Consider the following 19,575-nt stretch of genomic DNA (forward strand, 5'->3'; position numbering starts at 1 on the left):
CATCAAAGGTCAACTTCCTTTAGATTCTCTAGTAGTGACCAACTCTAGGAAGCGTGCCAACTTTCAGACCACCGGTGATGCTCCATGTCCAGACAAGGAGTCTAAATTATTAGACGCTTCGGGCAAGCGAGTTGCTGCCCAGGCAGCTAATCACTGGAGGATAGCCAATGCGCAGGCATTACTTGCCAGGTACGATAGGGCTCATTACGACGAGCTTGAATCCCTAATGCAGCATTTGTCTGATCAATACAAAATCAAAGCCAATGCTGTGATTCAAGAAGGCAAATTATTAACAAATGCATCAATTAAATGTGCCCTCGATGCAGCAGATACCGCATCTAGATCCGTCAACACTAGGGTGTTACTAAGAAGACATGCCTGGCTGCGAATTTCTAGTTTCAAATAGGAGGTACAAACAACTATCCTCAATCAGCCGTTCAATCAGGAACAACTTTTTGGTCCCGCTGTAGATACAGCTTTAGAAACAAGCATTGAAAATGCAATAGGTCTCGCCTTTCATTAAGTTAAATCCATTTGCTTTGCTAATGGTATTGTATAACAAAGCAAATGGCTTTAACTTAATGAAAGGCAAGACCTATTAGATTTTTAATGCTTGTTTTAGTTTTTATAAAGAGCGAACTCGACCCGAAGGTATTGGAGCACTTTACATGAGCCCCATTTACATTACACAAGTACACATTTACTTTTTGTAGGCAGGGAGAGATTACATGATTTGCACAGAATCACAGGATGTTGATCCATCGCTGGGATTCAAACAGGGTTTCCCAGTTATAAAGTTGGAAGCTCTGCCGTAATGCCACCACTATAGCAGTTTTTGTTGCCAATTTCTTTAAGGTCAGTGCGTATAAGATGATGATAATATTTACCCCACCCAGGGATCCCAAATTATGGGTCACAGAGATGTGTTCCCATTACAAGCAGAGCGTCTCCCTTTGCCCGGGCCCAGCACTGCACCAGAGGCATCACACAGAAGAGAGGCGGAAACACAGAGCCAGTGGTGAGTGAAGACAGGCACGGAGGGCTTCACTTCAGAGGAGGTGGTGGAGAGGCGGCAGGTCAGTCCTGCACCCTCATGCAGCCAATACTAAGAGACTGTTTCCCTTTCACGGACTTCCCAGAGCTGGAAAAAGTCCCCAGTGGCCAAACAACCGGAGAAGGGCATGGGTGGGGCAGGGTAGTACCTGTCTGCAGTGGAGTCACAGGATGGGTATGAGAGTTTGAATCAATCAGGAAAAAAAAAAAGAGTGAAAAGTTATTGGCACATGCAGCCCTCCGTAGGGCCATGTCCGAAAATAGTATCTCGGCCACCTGGTGAGTTTGGGCGAGTATAGTCTTAAAACACACAAACAAACACACACACTTACTTGCAAGAGAAATACAACAGTGCGGCAAACAAATATGGCACCAAGCGCGCGCCTTGAAAGAATTAGGAGGATATTTTGCAGTGCTATGTCATCATTTTACAAGATCACCAAACCGTGGGGCGCCAGGGTGTCTGTACAAGCCCCCAAGTGTGGAGGTGTGCCGCTGGCTGTGGGGATTAGCCCCCCGTGGAGCCGCAGCACGCTGTTGCTAAAGTGGCGACCCTGCAACAACTGAAAGGTTGTGGGTGGCTTATCTCCGGGGTAGGTAAGCAGCAGTTGCCACAAAGTGCGGCAACTTTAATACATGGATTCATTGTCCGTCTGTGTGCACTGCGGTTGTAGTGTAGATGTAAGCAAGCACTGATTGTGCAGAAGTGAACGGGCCTAGCACCAGTCTTTCACCATTATAAAATGACCACTACCATCCCCACCTGTTAACTGTTGCAAAGCCAATGTGTATCGCCTCTGAGAGAACAATTGGCTTTCTCAATGTGTTTCTAGCCATGATGTACAGCAGAGAGGCTGTTGTGCAGCATGCCTGGCAAAAAGCACCGATGCTTTGAGTGAATGCCGCGCCATAGTGCTTTCTTACTTTATTGCTATGGGGCGGGCATCGGGACTGGAGGCAACAGGAAGGGAAGGCGCGGTGGCACCAAGGACGGAGGGTGTGGGGGAAGAATCACTGATGCAGCTAGCATGTTCTTGTTTATTGCAAGCGAGGGGGTGGGAAACAACAAGGAGAAAGGGGGAGGGGTAAGCGAGAGGGGGCACAGACAAGAGGGAGGTGCTCAGGGTAAGCTGACTACAATGGAGAGTGGGAGGGGCTGGGGCAGGTAGACGGGCAGCAGCTGGTAGGAGCATTGCTATAAATGTGTACACATCTATATATGCAAATAAATATACAAAGTCCGATTTAAACATTTGAGGCAACCAAGTAGACATAATGTAAAGTCCATGGCACTGTGTAGCCATCGGAGAAGACATGCCCTTGGCGTGCATCAATCTTATTTGTATTGTTATTGCATTGATATAGCGCCTACTACCCCCGACGAGACGTTGAAAGCGCTTGCAAAAGACGGCTAAGGCTGTCCTTGGCCAGACACTAGAAGTGACAATGATAAAAGAGCGGACTTTACCCGAGGGGTCATCTCTCTTTCGTTGATGCCAAGAAGGTCCTCCAGGCGGTTGTAGTCGTTGGCGGGGCCCCCTGGACTGGTCTGTGGGGGCTGGCACTGCGTGGGCTACCGCCGAGGCTAGCAGCTGGGCTCCGGTGTTCCGGGCTGCTGGCAGGACTTCTGGGGTGGTACAAGCCCTCCGCCCCCTGCCCGCTTCCTTCTGCGGGGGGCGTTAGAAAATGCATTACACTCGGAAATACCACACATGTGCATCACACAGGAGAGGCCCCGCCAGGGGACCGACGTCACCACTGAATGTTAACTAATACTCAAGCAGTGAGACGGTTAATAGCATGCCATAGAACCAGTCCCCATGCAACATCAATGGACAGGAGTATACTCCCTGTATTTGCTAATCCCCAAAAAGGACGGTACTCTACGGCCAATACTGGAACTCAGACCTCTCAATCTATACATACAGTCTGATCATTTTCACATGATCACTCTTCAACAAGTCCTTCTGCTTCAACAAGGCGACTTCCTTGCCACACTAGATCTCAAAGACGTCTACTTCCATATTCCCATACATCCTGCTCACAGGAAATAATCTAAGGTTCACAGTGGATGGACAACACTATCCATTCAAAGTTCTCTCATTCAGGGTGACCACAGCACCTAGGGTATTCACAAAGTGCCTTGCGGTAGTTGCAGCGCACTTGCGAAGGTAGCGAATCCATGTATTTCCATACCTGGATGATTGACTGATAAAAGCCGAGTCACACAACCAGTGTGTTCGCCATACTTATCAAACCATTCAACTGCTACACGACTTGGGATTTACAGTAAACTATACCAAGTCACGCCTTCATCCCTCCTACCTACATTAGTATCTAGGAGCCACAATAGACACTTCCAAAGCCCTAGCATGCCAATCCAGCCAGGATATCCAGTATGCAAACTCTCATCACCAAGTTTCAACCCCAACACACTCTTTCAGCACGAGTGTTTATTCAGCTCATAGGGATGAAGGCCACTTGCATTTTCATTGTACCTCATGCAAGACTTCAGATGCGCCCTTTACAAGAATGCTTCGCTCGTCAGTGGAACCAGGCTCAAGGTCAACTTACAGACCTGGTGTTGGTGGACAGCCGCACCTATCGCTCTCTGCAGTGGTGGAACACACAAAATCTTTCCAGGGGGCGGCCGTTCCAGCAGACGGATCACTCACCGGCTGGGGTGCCCATCTCCTAAACCACACAATTCAGGGCTGGTGGACCACCCAACAAAAAGCGCTCCACACCAATCAACTAGAATTACTAACAATATTTCTAGCGTTAAAGTAATTCCAAACACATCTCCTCAGCAAAACTGTCCTGTCCGCACGGACAATATGACAGCCATGTATTACATACACAAACAAGGAGGAACACACTCTTTGCAGTTGTCTCACGTAGCGCAAAACATATGGAGATGGTCCATTCCACAAAACATATATCTTCTGGCGAACATCTGTCAGGAGTGACCAATCAGATTGCGGACCTGTTAAGTCGTTAAACTCAACAGATACACGAATGGGAACTTCATCCGGAAGTTCTTCAACCCTTTTTCCAAATGTGGGGACAACCAGGTGAGATCCAGGCTTTAACCATACAAGAACCATTCTTCCCAATACATCGTAGCAAAGTGGTTCTTAGGACAAATCCAAAATTCTTTCCCAAAGTAATCTCGGCTTTTCATCTTAATCAATCAGTAGAGTTACCAGTGTTTTTCCAAAACCCTGATTCGGTAGCGGAAAGAGGTCTTCATACGTCTGTGTCCCATGCCTACAACCCACAATTGATCATGATATTTTCAGTCGTCCTGTGGGTTTTTACAGTCCGTCATTGAGGATGTGCTGATATTTGATGTCGACCAATATGTAATCTCATAGAACATCTACATTTCAGTGTTATTTTGTGCCAGAGTTAGTCTCGGCTACAGTACCTGTGGATAGATACGATCATGACCATTGTAAGGGTATATTCAAAAATTGCTTTTTTCAACATTGTTTTAGAAATATTTAAATTAAGAAATGAACTCGGTCGCAAAACATCTGTCAATTAAACATTTTGCCTTTGTTTTAGATTACACTAGATGTACTTTTTGAAATGGGACATAAAGAGTTAAAGGACATTGGTATTAATGCCTACGGCCACAGGCATAAAATCATCAAGTATGCTGAACGATTGATCTCTGGGCAACAAGGTACAGTACAGAAATATTTTCATGCATGTATATTTTCAGTAGCTTCGTTTGTAAGAATCTTAGTCATCAAGTTTAAGTTAAATACTCCTATATCTCCTACAGTAGGTAGTGATTGTTGGCCTGTGGGTCTCCAAAAACCATCAGAAAGTGTTGTACTTGCATAATTTGCACCCTTACAAGATACTAGTGCTGATGTAATCTAAGCCTTTCTTTGTCTTGAATAAGGTAAGTCTTCCAGCACTTGTAGCTTCACAGGAGTAGGCACAGGCTTTCAAACAGACCTTGATGATCATTTGTGCCTGCCTGTACAAATGTAGAACCTCTGGTACACCTTTGGAAGCTCCCGACATTCCCTCTGCATATGTGGCCTGTAGCAGATTGATGAAGAAATGGCAAGTATCAGGAAAATCACACTGCATAAATCCCTATTACTGTCTATACGTTTTCAGCATCAATCTCTTCTCAGTTCAAATACTGTGCACTATTCTTCCATCTAGTGTTTAGTTCCTGAAGAGTCCCTACTTTTTTCTCTGTGGGCGTCGACCAGAGGTGTTGTCAGACCCCTATGAAAAATTCCTGAGCCAAGGGAAGATCCACACGAGAATTTGAGGACGAATCACAGATAATCCTAGAGGACGAAAGCCAGCATGGGGCATGTTGGCAAATGAGGATACACTACCCACAAGAGGCAATCTGAGAGCCATCATCCTTCAAGGCAGTAACTCCAAGGGTAGAGAAAAAGCATACAATCTCTCTCAGAACACACCATACACAAAGATTAATGCGCCAGCACATTTAGGGATAGTCACTGCTGCGCACATGGGGCGAATGCACTGTCCTCTTTGGGCTCTCCTCTGGACAAAGACAACAAGTGGTTGAAGGCACTGGGTAGAGAAATGGCAACAGTGGCAGCATACATTTGAGAATAACCAATTCCAGTGATCTGCTTGGAAGGTTTGGCAACCAACAGTTGAAAGAAATAAGAAAACTCATGCAACACCTGCTTGCTTAGTTTAAGAAAAGAGCAAGGTCTGTCATACAAGAGGGAAAGACTATTGCCAACACTTGCCTAAAGTAGTCACTGGATGCTGCAAACATGACAATCAGACAATTATAAACTGGCACAATTTCGATTAGGCATGCTTGGCTTAGAGTAGTGGTTCTTACCCTTTTGACTTCTGTGGACCCTCACTTAACTATAACTGAAAGCCAAGCCAGTTCTTCGCTGAACAGAGTTGTTCTTATTGGAGCAGAAACAAGACTGATTTGTATTTGTTAGGTCTCTCCCATAGTGTCATATTGGACTAAAACGATTATATTTGATGCAGTTGATGCCTTAAGTGTGATGGCTGTGCGTGAAAGTGGTTTCTGTGCTCACTCTTCTACAAGACTGAATCTGTCTCACCAGTGAGGCCCAAGTACGCTGAATCTGGTTCCCTTATGGAGGGGCCATGGCCTTGCAGTTTGGGCAATACTGTTCCTATTGAGGTTAGAACCAAGACTGATTTACATATGGATAATCTCTGTCTAGAGTGGCCGTGCTGGTGAATGCAGCCCAAGCGAATGCCATTTGTTAAGATTAATTCAAGTGTTCCATCCATCACCTGGTTGTTTGTTTCAGCTTATAGCCTAAGTGCAATGGGTAAGCGCAGACAGGGGTCCTGTGCTCACTCTGCCTCAGGACTCACGAGTAGTTAGCAGGCAGAAACTGGTGTGGTGTCATTTGTTTTCCTATCGGGAGGGGCATGGCCTGGCAGTTAGGCTTGACTGCCCCGTTTGGAGCTGGACCAAAATGGATTATCATACACCAGGTCGGTCCAGAGTGGATATTAGCCCAAAAAACAATGGACTGGAATGTGGTGCTGAGTGATCTCAAGATACTGAAATTAATTGAAACATTCAATCTATCACTTTGTTTGGTGCAGTCAATGAATTAGTCAGGGATTTTTGCTTAAGCCTTACCGCAAATTCCCCTGTCTTAACAAGTGTTCAATAAGGGTAGAAACAAGACAGTAATACTAACAAGCCTTGCAGTGGGCTCATCAGATATGGTCTTTACACCTAATGGTGATTTTAACATTGCAGTGTAGGAAAGTATGTCACCCAGACCCGGTAAACAGCAGCTTAGCGGTTTGGCTCTACAAAAAAAGCATGGACGGAATCAGGGAGGCAAAAAAGTTCACATAAGGAAATATCATGCAGCCAAGTGGGCAAGATTTGTTCAGTAGCCCTTATGATAATGTCCTAGACCACTGTAAAAATTACGTGACAGTTAACAAGTACTGACTGCACCTGCTGGCCTCTAAACTCCCCTATACATCTACACAATTATACCCATCTGCTTAAATTGTTTCACAAAAGAACCATCTAAAAGCAACCTTTTAATTTTCCCATTAATCAAAACGTTTTTTAGAAGGAGTAAAAATAATTTCTGCTCCACTCCAGCACCTATATGGGTTCTAGCACAACTCATGAAGCATTCCTGTGAGCCAATGTGCAAATCTAACACACCATTTATTTGTTTTAATAAGCCTTCCTCGTTACAACCCCCTTGGTAAGAATAATAGGGGTTCTTCATGCTATAAGTACTCAGGAGCCACATCTCCAAATATACAGGGACAGAGTAGTTACAAGAACAAACTTGCAGTTTATTACTAGGGTGGTTTGTCACTTTCATGTCAACCAAGTCATGGCCTTTTTCTACACAGGCAGAAAGAATCTTGCACAACATTGATGTGAGGACATCTAGTATGTTCTGTATTCAGGAAATGTAATCAATGAGAAAGAGCAAACAGTTATTTGTGACTTGCTCAGCTCAAAGCTGGGGGCTTATGAGTATGAAAAGGGACAGTAGCAAGGTGGCTAGTTCATACAATCCAAACATGCTACAATGTGGCAGGAAAAGCTCAAAGCATACACCAAGTACACACTCTAGAATAAAGGTGCCACACTAGTCTCCTTATCAAATGTCTATATTAACATTGTATTTGGAAGCTGAGTTCTTATTGCAGTACCCCCCACTTTTTGCTTCGTATCTGATGCAGCTTTGACTGAAAGTGTACTGGGTTCCTGTTAACCAGATCCCCCAGCACCAGTGTTCTTTCCCTAAAACTGGACAATTGTTTCCCCCCACTTGGCAATACCCATAGTACTTTCTCTAGGTCCCTGGTAAATGGTACCCCTGGTACCTAGGGCATGAGGTACTAAAGAAGGGTCTCTCAGGGCTGTAGCACAAATAAATTGTGCCACCCTAAGAGACCCCTCACCAAACACATGCAAGACTGACATTGCAGGCTGCCTGTTTTGGTGAAGACCAAAGTTAAAACACGACATGACACATATCCCTGTGTGCCATGTCTTCTAACACTGCATGTAGTTTTTGTAAGTCACCCCTACAGCAGGCCTTACAGCCCTAAGGCAGGGTGCTTTATATTACATGTGAGGGCAAACCTACATGAGCAGATGTGCCTCTGTGCTGGTCAGTCCCATTACTGCCAGTGCAAATGAACAGGGAAGCCATTTTAAAACATGTGCTGGAGTGCCTCCTGAAAACCTTTCAGACCCTGGTGTGTTGGCTGACTGGTTTCTGACAGCCTGCCACCAGAGACGAGTGTCTGACCCCCAAGGGGGAGAGCCGTTGCTCTCAGGAGTGAAGAAACATTACTTGCTGATTAGCATTCCAATATAGGAGAGCTTCAAATGCAAGTCTGGCTCACAGGAAGGAGCTGACCCCCTTTGTCAGAGCTGTTGACTCAGCCCGACTGGCCTCTCAGTCAAAGCCTGCAGCCTCTGCCTCTTAATGTAAAGAACGATCCCCATAGATTAACATTGGGCACCGGACGCTGTTTGTACCCGGCTGCTCTAGTGACACTGGTGGTATTCTGCTGGTGCTACCTTGAACCTTATCCACCACTCACTTTACCTCCTGGAGATTGGTCCCGTAAGTCGCTGTACTGTACCTGAATGCTGTAATTGATCTTCCTCCCACAGGATAACATTGCAACTTCTAAAAATTGCACTGTTGACTTTTTGAATGCAAAAGTATTTCTATTGCAAAACGTACTTACCTGATCACATTTGTTCTGGTGTGTAAATATAAATAACATGTTTATTTTTTACAAATTGGTGTGGATCTTCTTATTGAGTCATGTATATAATTTATTGACTATTATGTGTATTTGCAGATGTCTAACACTCCCCTCTGATAAGCCTAAGGCTGCTCGACCACACTAGAAGAGCACCTTGGGATTGCTAGAGCAAACCCCTGTCCACTTGTAAGGGAACCCCTGGACTCTTTGCACTATGTATCTCATTTTGATATATCCTATAAAGAGCCTGCTTCCTACATTTGTCTTGTAGCTCAGCAACTTGGTCAGTGCGCACATTCCCTAATCATTGTGTGGATGTCTAAATATAGGAGTCACAAGGGAGCAGGCTGTTTTAAAGCATCTAGTTGCAATCTCTCATTTTTCTAGCCCAACCTCCTCGGCTGATTAAAACTGCTACATGGCCGATGCACAGCATCTGAAGCAAGAAGAGATCCACGCTCTGCAAGAAACATGTTTTCGTACCTGTAACAATAGGATTGTAGCAGGTCTTGCTGTAGATATACATGTTCTTGCCATCTAGTGTTGGTCTCGGAGTTTACAAGTTGTTTTTCTTTGAAGAAGGCTTTCGAGTCACATATTTCTTCAGGTTTGCATTGTGAATCTGACACGCTGAGTTGGAAAAATCTTTGGGGTCCGCATTTGTTTTGACAACACTTTCCAAAGACTGAGGTCCACTGATCAAGTGCCTAATTGCCAAGGCCCGATTGCCTGTTCCCATGGCCACGTGCACTCTTGCATAGACCTTTAACACTGCAGAAATACGATCTACGCAGGGTAATACAACAAAGGCCCTTTCAGTACTACCTTCGGTGCTACTCAAAGTACCTGTGGATGAATCACCATGAGGTTTGTAACTTCTATGTCCTCCCCGACCATGACAACCCTCGAGTGAAGCCTGCCTCTCCTTCTAGTTGAGGAAGACTCCATGGTAATGAAGGGAGAATCTAGTATGAAAGATACACATGCAGCCCGTTGCCAACACCTAACATCTTCGGCAAGGAAGACCCCTTTGGCGCTGATAAAGGTAAGGATGCCAGCCCTTCAGGCATCCTATAGCTTCAGCCAGCCCCCAGCTCAAATACCATCACATTCAGTGCCTCGGACTCTGAGGTGGAAAGGGATCCTCCACAGTTATCCACAACCAGCGGCCCTTGAATGAAGACCTTTGCCAGGGTCCTAAGTATGCCCTGCTCTGACACGCACACAACAAGCCTCCCAAAATGCCAAGGCAGAGCCCCGCTCCTGAGGGAGTCTGGTGTCTAGCTCTTTGTGCAAAACACCACAGGCTCCAGGCAGCAGTGAACAAAGACCTCGGATCCGAAGAAGAACTTATTAAAGGACATTGACCTTTTAGCCAATGCCACCAATAAGCCTCTACTTCACTCTAAGCTGAAGGCTCCAAGGACCTCCGCACCTAAGCCCCAGTCTACTTCGAAGCCAACCTCAACACTGAGAAAACCCTCAAACTCTGCTCTGAGGTTTCAGAGAAGGCCATCCTCCAGAAGCTACAGAAGGAGCTTAATGCAAGGTAGAAACCCTTTCAATATCCACAGAGACTCCTCAGAAGAGGAGACTTGCATTTGAGGAAGACCCTGCATTGGAAACCCCTCTGGGCCCATGCCCAAAAAGCGTAGCGAACGAGGTAGCCCCCCCCCCGACCCCTTATACTCCACTTCTACTGCCTCCCTCGCTCCACCATCACAACAATGTCCACCTCTATTCTCCCTCCATCAGAGTCACCAGAGGGATCTCTATACTCCTCTTATGACCCAGGCAGTCCTTTTGACCCTGCTGAGCTGTGGGACACATCCTTCAAGCCAGAGCTCACAGACCACCTTAGGGAACAATAAGATGTCAAGCCTCTGGGCGAGGGATCCAGTAAAGGTCAGGGTGATAACACCCAGTGTCATGATGAAGTACAAGCCCTTCCCAGAGTAACCTATCTGCATCGGGGACCATGCCCAGATCCTACTCTCTGATCATGCATACTGCCCGCAAGCGGGTTTCTGCTGAAGCCACAGGTGACTGCTTACTGGGAGAGCAAGATGCTGGACACATCTGGCAAGAGGGTGTTCATAGGCTCGGTTACCAAACTGGCACATAGCCAACTCTGTGGGACTCATCTCTTGCTATGAGCACAGTGAAGGGAAATGTAGAAGCTGATAAAGCATCTCCCAGAGGAGTTTAGTGAAAGAGGAAAATGCCATCTCCAACACTACCATCTGTTGTGCCTTCGATGCCTCTCAGAGAATCCACACCAGTGTCTTCTCAAACGCCTTATTTTTTTTCTGTGTCTCTGGGTTTAAATTGGAGGTTCCACAGCATATCCCCAAGCTGCCTTTCAGTTGTAACAACTATTTGGGCCCCAGGTTGATGAGATGCTGGAGAAGACAAAGGACACTGGCATCGCAAAATCAATAGGTGCCCTTTAGACTCTGGTTTCCAGAGGCTCCTTTCACAGTCAGCCGCCTCGAGGACAGGCTAAGGCTACTTACCTTACACCACCCACTTAGACCAGAGTCAGCAGCAGTCTTTCCACCAACAGGCAGGCAGGGGTGCATTTGGGGCGCCTGCTGGGGCAGTAACAGCAAGGATAGAGGCAGCTCCAGCAAAGTGGACTCCATCTCTAAGCACTGACTTGCCCCCACCTTACCCTGATCACATTGTCACCTGTAGTGAGATTGTAGTAGTGTAGTATTTCCTTTCCTGCTGGGAGGAAATCACATCCGGTCAGTGGGTACTCGCAGTGGTTCACCATGGCTGCTGCCTAAATCTTCTCACAACTCCTCCCAACATACCCCTCCCCACACACACATGCTCAGTAGAGAACATCTCAGCCCTCTAGAGGAAGAGGTCCAAGAGTTCTCCTTACCACCAGAGCAACAGCCTCTACTTTAAAAAAAAAAAAATCAGAAGAACGGTCCCGCAGACTAATCTTGGACATCTGGCCTCTCAATCAATACATCCTGCCGGAACATTTCCTCATGGCTGCACTGCGGGATGTCCTCTCCCTGCATCACCAACGTGACTAAATGACCGCGCTAGTCTTGAAGAACTCCTGCTTTCACCTACCTGTCCATACTGCCAACGGGCGCTACCTGCTGTTTGTAGTAAGTGGTCAACATTATCAATTCATAGTGTCTCCTTTTGTGGGTACCGCTGCTCCAAGGATTTTCACAAAGTGCCTAGTAGTGGTAGTCACTCACCTAGCAGGGGGAATATCCATGTTTTCCACTACATCGACGTTGGGCTGATGAAAAGCGCAGGCAAGCAACAATGCTTAGCTTATACCCAAGCTGCAAGATCCATGCTTCATGGCTTGGGATTCAGCCCCTCCTGTGGACAGTGCAGTCACAGACAAAGTCCACGTCAAGCATCAGAGGATGTTTGCATCCCAGCAGTTCGTACCTCTGTTTTTGCCCAATCGTCACATCACAGTCAGAACTTTAATGCGCATGAGCAGATCTACCCCTACAATATCGAAGTCTATTCTTAATATTGTAAGTGCTAGTGAAGCCATGGGATGGAAACTCAACAACTTGAGTTCTCCACCACCATGATGGCTTCACAGAACCCATGAGTGTTTGGTACCAAACAACTCCTCTTAATTAATCCACACTGATGCCAGTGTGGGGTTTATCTGAAAGAAACACGTTGGTTATAGATTCCTTACCTTAGAATAACTCCCAGTCGTCAGACTGGATCCTGAAAGTTTTTCCGTCAGCAGTACCTCTGCGTGTCGGAAAGTGGTGTCAGTTGGCTCCACGTCCGTCGTCGGCGTCGTGGTTGCCGGGATGATGTCGCGGCAGCTACTTAGACGGCGCTCTCGCACGCTGACGTCAGTTCTTTCTTTTTATGCACCAGCTAGCGCAGATCCGGAAAGAGCTGTACCTCAGTCATTTTTTCTCGACTTTTGACGACTTCTTGTTTGGAGTCTCCAACTCCAAACAGGTGCACAAGGGATGCCTCTTTTGCCTGGAGCGCGACCACGACCCCAAGTTGTGCTCCGACTGTCGGTCGATGGCGCCTAAGGCTTTGCGGGAGCGGTCCCGAAAGCTGCTTGAATGCTGACAGTCGGCTCCGCGCCATTCGAGGTCCCGGTCGAGAGGGAGGTTGAGGAGCCACCACCATTCCGGTTCGAAATCATCGAAGTCTTCGCACTCCGGGTTGGATAAGTCGTAGCATAAGAAGAAGTCGAAGAAGCATCGTCGCTCTTAGACTTCTCCTCGTCGGTCGGCCGATCCGACGAGCGTCTCGGGTGGTGGCGCTCCGCCCGCGGTGCCCGAAGGGTCGACTCCAAGCTTCCCTCCTTTTCCGGGACCCAGAGCGACCCCCGCCCAGTTTTGTACGCTCTACGAGGCGATGCATGCCATCTTTGGACGGACTGACCACGCCGGCGCGCCTTTAGTCCCCACGGACTCGGGTCCCTTTTCTACAACAGTGGCACCTGAAGGATGATTGGTAGGACTGGGAGGGGTCAGGTGACCCTTTAACTGACCAGTTAGATACTAAGCAGGACTGGAGAGAGGAACTGGGGGATGCCCGTGGTCTTGACACCTCTCCTGACCTTGGCATGTAGTCTCCTCCTACCATGGCTGTGGAGGAGGGAGCGTCATATGCAGTGGTGTTACGTAGGCGGCTGAAGCTCTCAACCTCGAGCTTCATACGGTGGCGGTCAGGACTAACCTCCTGACAGAGGTGCTTCAACCGGCTGCGAGCTCTTCGGAGCCCCTGCTGCCGTTCAATGAGGCACTCACAGATGTCCTTTTGGGCACGTGGTCCAGTCCCAACACGGGGGGGCTCCCGTGGACAGGATGATTGCCTGACGCCACCGCCTGGCTCCGGGCGTCCTCACTTTCCTCTCCCAACAACCCACCCCTGAGACCCTGGTAGTTCAAGCTTCCACCTCCAAAAGCTCCTTCACTACCGCTCAACCGGAAAGGGAATCCAAGAGGCTGGACCACCTTGGCAAGAAAGATTTTCTCTTCTGCCATCTTAGGACTGCGGTCCGTAAACACCGCATGTCTCTTGGGCCGTTATTCGCCCTCAGTGTGGGATATGTTGGCGCAAGTGCTGGCTCATTGTCCAGACGAGGCCCAGGCAGGGCTCTCCCAGGCTGTTGCTGCCGGGAAAGATGCAGCAAAGTTTACAATCTGTTGTGGGCTGGACCCGCCGACTCTCTGGGCAGGACCATTTCTATGTCGGTAGCACTTCGTCGCTATGCCTGGATGAGGTCCACTGGGTTTTCAGGGAATGTCCAGAACATCTTGATAGACATGCCCTTTGATGGGCGTCCCCTTTTTGGCGACAAAGCAGACAACGCCCTAGAGCGCTTCAAGGACTCATCGGCTACGGCCAAGTCCTTGGCCTCTCCACCCGTCCGGCGCAGTCTGCTTTTCGCCCCTTTCGTGGCTACGGAAGGGATGCCCCGCTACGTCCCACCCAGGGTCTCAGGCCACAGCAAGTTACCCAACCTTTACACTTCTGGGGACGTGGAAACAACCGGCGTGGTTCCAGGGGCCATCGGGTGGGCCATTCCACCCCCCTCCCCCTCTGCAGCAGCCTCCAAACCCTTCTAGTCTGACCTTTCAGTCCCATCAAACGCCAGTGGGTGGCAGGATTCGCCATCACCTCCCCCGACTGGCGCACTTTCATGTCGCACAGGTAGGTTTTGCAAATAGTCCGAAGGTGCTACTCCCTCCCCTTCGAGATTACCCCTCCAGCCATGCCACCAAGATACCACTGCATGTCGGAGGATCATCTGGCCCTTCTCCAGCAGTAATTTACGCCTCTCTTGGCCAAGGAAGCCATCAAGCGCGTTCCTGTCCCAGAAGTAGGTTGTGGTTGTTACTCCCACTGCTTTCTGGTCCCCAAGAAGGACAATGGCCTGCGTCCTATCTTGGATCTCTGGGACGTCAATCGCTTCCTCCGGAAGTAGAAGTTCAAGAAGTTGACACTTGCTCAGGTTTTGTCTGCCCTCGACCCGCAAGACTGGCTGGTAGCGTTGGACTTGCAGGACGCTTATTTTCACATCTCTGTCCTGCCGGCCCACTGGTGTTACCTACGGTTCACGGTAGGCCACGAGCACTTTCAGGTTACTGTGCTACCCTTTGGCCTTACCAGCGCCACTCGGTTGTTCACGAAAGTGATGCCGGTGGTCGCAGCTCACCTGCGCAGATCAGGGGTTTTAGTCTTCCTCTTTCTCGGCGACTGGCTGTTGAAGGTGGGCTCGCCCCAGGCATTCGTCTCCCACCTCCAGACTACGGCCAACCTCCTGCATTTGCTGGGGTTCTCCTTCAATGTGCCTAAGTCACACCTGATTTCTTCTCAGAAGCTCCTCTTCATTGGAGCGGTTCTGGGCACGAGGCGGTTTCGGATCTATCCTCCCGAACAGCGAGTCCAGGATATTCAGGCTATGATTCCGATCTTTCAGCCTCTATCTCAGGTTTCGGTCAGAATGACCCTGAGGGTGCTGGGCCTCATGGCCTTCTGCATCCTGCTGGTCGATCATGCCAGGTGGCATATGCTGGCTCTGCAGTGGGACCTGAAGTTCCAGTGGGCTCAGCATCAGGGCAAACTGTCAGATTGTGTCCATATCTCGGAGGGCACTGCCCAACAACTGCAGTGGTGGCTTACGAATCAGGATTGGGTCAATGGCAGATCCCTCTCCCTTCCCCAACCTGACAACTGTGGTGACGGCCGCATCCCTTCTGGGATGGGGAGGCCACATGGGAGAGGCGGAGATCAGAGGCCTCTGGTCTCCGGCAGAGTCTGGGCTTCACATCAAGCTCCGGGCGTTCGTCTTGCACTGAAGGCATTCCTTCCCTCTGTTCAGGGAAGAGTAGTGCAGGTGTTCACAGACAACACCACCGCCATGTGGTATTGCAACAAACAGGGCAGGGTGGGGTCGTGGACCCTATGTCAGGAGGCCCTCCGCCTCTGGACATGGCTGGAACATCAGGACATTTCCTGGTGGTTCAACACCTGGCCGGTTCTCTGAACGCCAGGGCGGACAAACTCAGTTGGAGGTGCATGATGATCACGAATGGCGTCTTCACTCAGAGGTGGTGCAAGGTCTCGTTCAACAGTGGGGAGAGGCTTGGTTAGATCTATTCACCACCAAAGAGAACGCGCAATGTCAGCAATTCTGCTCGATGGAATTTCCGAGGCGGCACTGTTGCGGTTTGTTGTACGCCTTTCGGCCTATACTACTTCTGCCTAGAGTTCTGAAGAAGATCAGGCACGACCGGGCCCAAGTCATTCTTGTGGCACTGGATTGGGCACGAACAGTCTGGTATCCCGAGCTGCTCAACATGGCCATCGATCCTCCGATCAGACTGCCTCCATGGGAGGATCTTCTGTCGCATTAGCAGGGGATGGTTCTTGCCCGAACCTGTCCAGTCTCCACCTCCTTGCGTTGAGATTGAGCGACAACAGTTGATGTCTTTCGACCTGCCTCCTGAAGTCTGTGATGTAATCTTGGCAGTCAGGCGTCCCTCCACTAAGACGGTATACTCCTGTAGGTGGAACACATTTTTGGTATGGTCCTCAGAAAAGGCTGTGGATCCCCTTTCTGCCCCTCTTTCTGAAGTACTCTTGTTTCTTCTCTTTAGCCCATCAGGGCTCTGCTCTTGGCGCTATCAAGGGCTATCTTTCAGCCATCTCTGCCTTCCTTCGGTTGCCAGATCAGCCCTCTCTTTTCAAGTCCCCGGTAGTTAACCGTTTCCTAAAAGGCTTAACGCATCTTTTTCCTCCAACCCCCTTCGTTATGCCTCAGTGGGACTTGAACCTTCTCCTAACCTATCTCATGTGTGCTCCCTTTGAGCCACTGCATAACGCCTTCTGACTCTTAAAACTGCTTTCCTGTTAGACATCACTTCTGCTAGAAGAGTGAGTGAGCTCCAGGCTCTTTCTTCAAAACCTCCTTTCCTATCTCACCTTCTCCGGACCCTTCCATCCATCCTTCCTAAGGTGGTCACTGCCTTTCATATCGGGCAGACCATTAGTTTGCCCACCTTCTTTATTCCTCTGCATCCTTCAAAGGAAGAAGAGAGGCTCCACCGTCTGGACCCAAAACGTGTGCTCTCCTATCTGGATCGCACAAAACAGTTCCGGGTGGATGATCAACTTTTTGTTGGTTGCAAAGCAGAGTCAGGCTGTACACAAACTCACCATTTCTCGATAGGTCGTGTTGTGTATTAACGCTTGTTACTCTCTAGCTAAAAAGGAGCCTCCAGTCGGGCTGCGCGCTCACTCCACCATGGCGACGGCAGCCACTACTGCCTTGGGAAGGGGAGTGCCTCTGAAGGACGTCTGTCAGGCAGCCACGAGGGCATAACTGCACACGTTCACCAAACACTACTGCCTGGACCGCCAAGTCCGAAGAGATGGCTTCTTTAGCCGTTCTGTTCTCCAGCACTTGTGATCTTGGTTCGCAGACCCACCACCGGGTTTAGTATTGCTGGGTTATCTATTCTAAGGTAAGGAATCTATAACTAACGTGTTTGTTTCAGATGCACAAGTTTCTTACCTTCGGTAACGATATATCTGTAACAAACATTAGTTAGTTATAGATTCCTTACCGCCCCACCCATCCTCCCCATTCTGCGAACTGATTTCTAGGTTTTAAGGACATCCTTTCAGGGCCCTAGTTTTGTGCACCAATGGTCAGTGTCTTGCATGGCTCTGAGCTTCTGGCGCAGGAAGTAGTGTACAGAACTGACGTGAGCGCGCGAGGGCGGTGTCTAAGTAGCTGCCGCAATATCATCCCGGCGACCACGACCACGACCACGACGACGACGGACGCGGAGCTGACCGACGCCACCTTCCGACGCGCTGCTGACAAAAAAAACTTTCCAGATCCCGTCTGATGCCTGGGGGTAATTCTAAGGTAAGGAATCTATAACTAACTAATGTTTCTTACAGATATATCGTTACCGAAGGTAAGTAACTTGTTCATTAAAATATGTACCCAGACGGCACCTCAGAGGTGCCCTCTGAAAACCTACCAACCCAGGTATGGTCTCTGACTGGTTTTAGGCAGCCTGCCACCACCAGATATGTTTCTGGACCCCCTGCTCTTTGAGGCCAGAAACAAAGCCCATCCTGGGCGGAGGTGTCCTACCACCTCCTCAGGACGAGCACAGTGTTCAAGAGGAAAGCTTGAAAGGCCTTGCAGCCTTTGTAATGCGACACCAGCCTCTGCTGCTAGGAGCAAATGGCAAACCCCGGTTCAAACCCCACTTATGGCGGGAGAACCAGTGGGAAGACTTGGCGAGAAAAGGAGGTGTGCGCGCCCTGCCCCAACTCCACCCCTCTGGTGCTGGAGGCGAAGTGAAGCACATTTTTCAGTGCTCACCATCTTGAAAATGGTGGGACTTATCCAATCAGGGCTAGGGCGTTGCCCCTTCCAACAGGAGGGTGGCATGGTGGGTGTAGATAAAACCAGATAAGGGGCGCATTGGCCCTTACCTGCTACTCCCCTGTAACACCCCTAAATCTAGTATGTAGGTGGCTTCCCAGACCCTGATTTTAGATTCTGACGACCAAAGAAGAGCTGCACACTACAGTATTGCTTAAGCACAGAAGGCTGCAGAAACCTACTGACTTGGCCTCAGCCCTACTGGTCTGTCTGTTGCCCTCGATGATCCTGCGCCAAACGACCACCCGTCCTTCAGCCCAGTGACCTCCAAAGACTTGGGAGAACTGCCTGCTTTCAACAAAGATCAAGATATCCAGAGAACAGCAGACTTGTTCAAGAAGTAACCAACTTTAAAAGAAAGATAACTCTGCCCTGAGGAACCGCAAAACCTCCTCCGGACCAACCTCTGCACTCCACGCCCATGACCCGAGTCCAAGTGGCCCATCTGTCCTGCGAAGGTTACCCTATGGTTCTCTTCCAGGGGATCCTCATCAAAGTCATAAGCATTAGAATATTCCCGCCCATGAGCTGAAACATGCTGTAAGGAATTTCCACTAAACATATAAAACATGCATTAGAAACAGGAGAAACAACCATAAAAATTGTTTAGAAACTGTTTTAATGCTCAGTATTCAGTAGAAATTCTCATAAACCACTGAAAGCATAGTAAGCTCCCAGGCTGCATTGCAAATACCCAGTCTAACCAAACTGAAAAGCTAACCTGTAGCTGCATAGCAATAAACTGACACCGTGCCTTTAAGGCACACCTAACCCCCCAGCTTCCCATCATGCCTCAGGGGCGGCAGTTAGCTCAGTTGTTCTTTCCGGCTCCTTCAGGAAGGATCCTGGCAACACAGCTCCACTTTTTTCTGATTTCTCTCAGAAAATCATTTCACTTTTAACAACTTTTTATACCTTACTTCGACGTTTTCCATCTGTTCAAGTAAGAAGCTGTCTTTTTTTTAATCAAATTTAGGCATTTTTTAATACCTAAAATGCCATCTCTTTTTGAACCTTGCCCTTCTTGCGGCAAAAATAAGGCCAAGACTGATTCCCATAGGGTCTGTATCCTATGTTTGCCGGAGAACCATGATCCTAAGACCTGTCCTCACTGCCAGAACCTGTCCAAACGAACTTTGAAGGACAGGGAAAGGATTCGCATATATGGCCTAGCGAATCCATCTAGAGGAAGATCTCCGGTCAGGAAGGGTTCCAAGAGGTCCAGGACGCCTTCTGGAAGTAAGTCCTTGCGTCCTTCTCCTTCAGCGTCGGGCTCGGCGCTGAAAAAAGACCTTCAGATG

The 19,575-nt window shown here is 48.6% G+C and overlaps 1 protein-coding gene across 2 annotated transcripts in view; it reads left to right on the forward strand.

The window, feature by feature from the left end:
• TNKS2 (tankyrase 2) overlaps nt 1–19,575 on the forward strand; it is a 689,601-nt gene that overhangs the window by 365,384 nt on the left and 304,642 nt on the right. For both annotated transcript variants that reach the window (XM_085605833.1, XM_085605841.1), the window contains one exon: nt 4,624–4,744. In XM_085605833.1, the coding sequence (XP_085461959.1) occupies nt 4,624–4,744 (121 nt within the window). The remainder of the gene's footprint in view (nt 1–4,623; nt 4,745–19,575) is intronic.

This window comes from Triturus cristatus, chromosome 1_2 (genome assembly GCF_964204655.1).
Source record: "Triturus cristatus chromosome 1_2, aTriCri1.1, whole genome shotgun sequence".
Taxonomy (NCBI): Eukaryota; Metazoa; Chordata; class Amphibia; order Caudata; family Salamandridae; genus Triturus; species Triturus cristatus.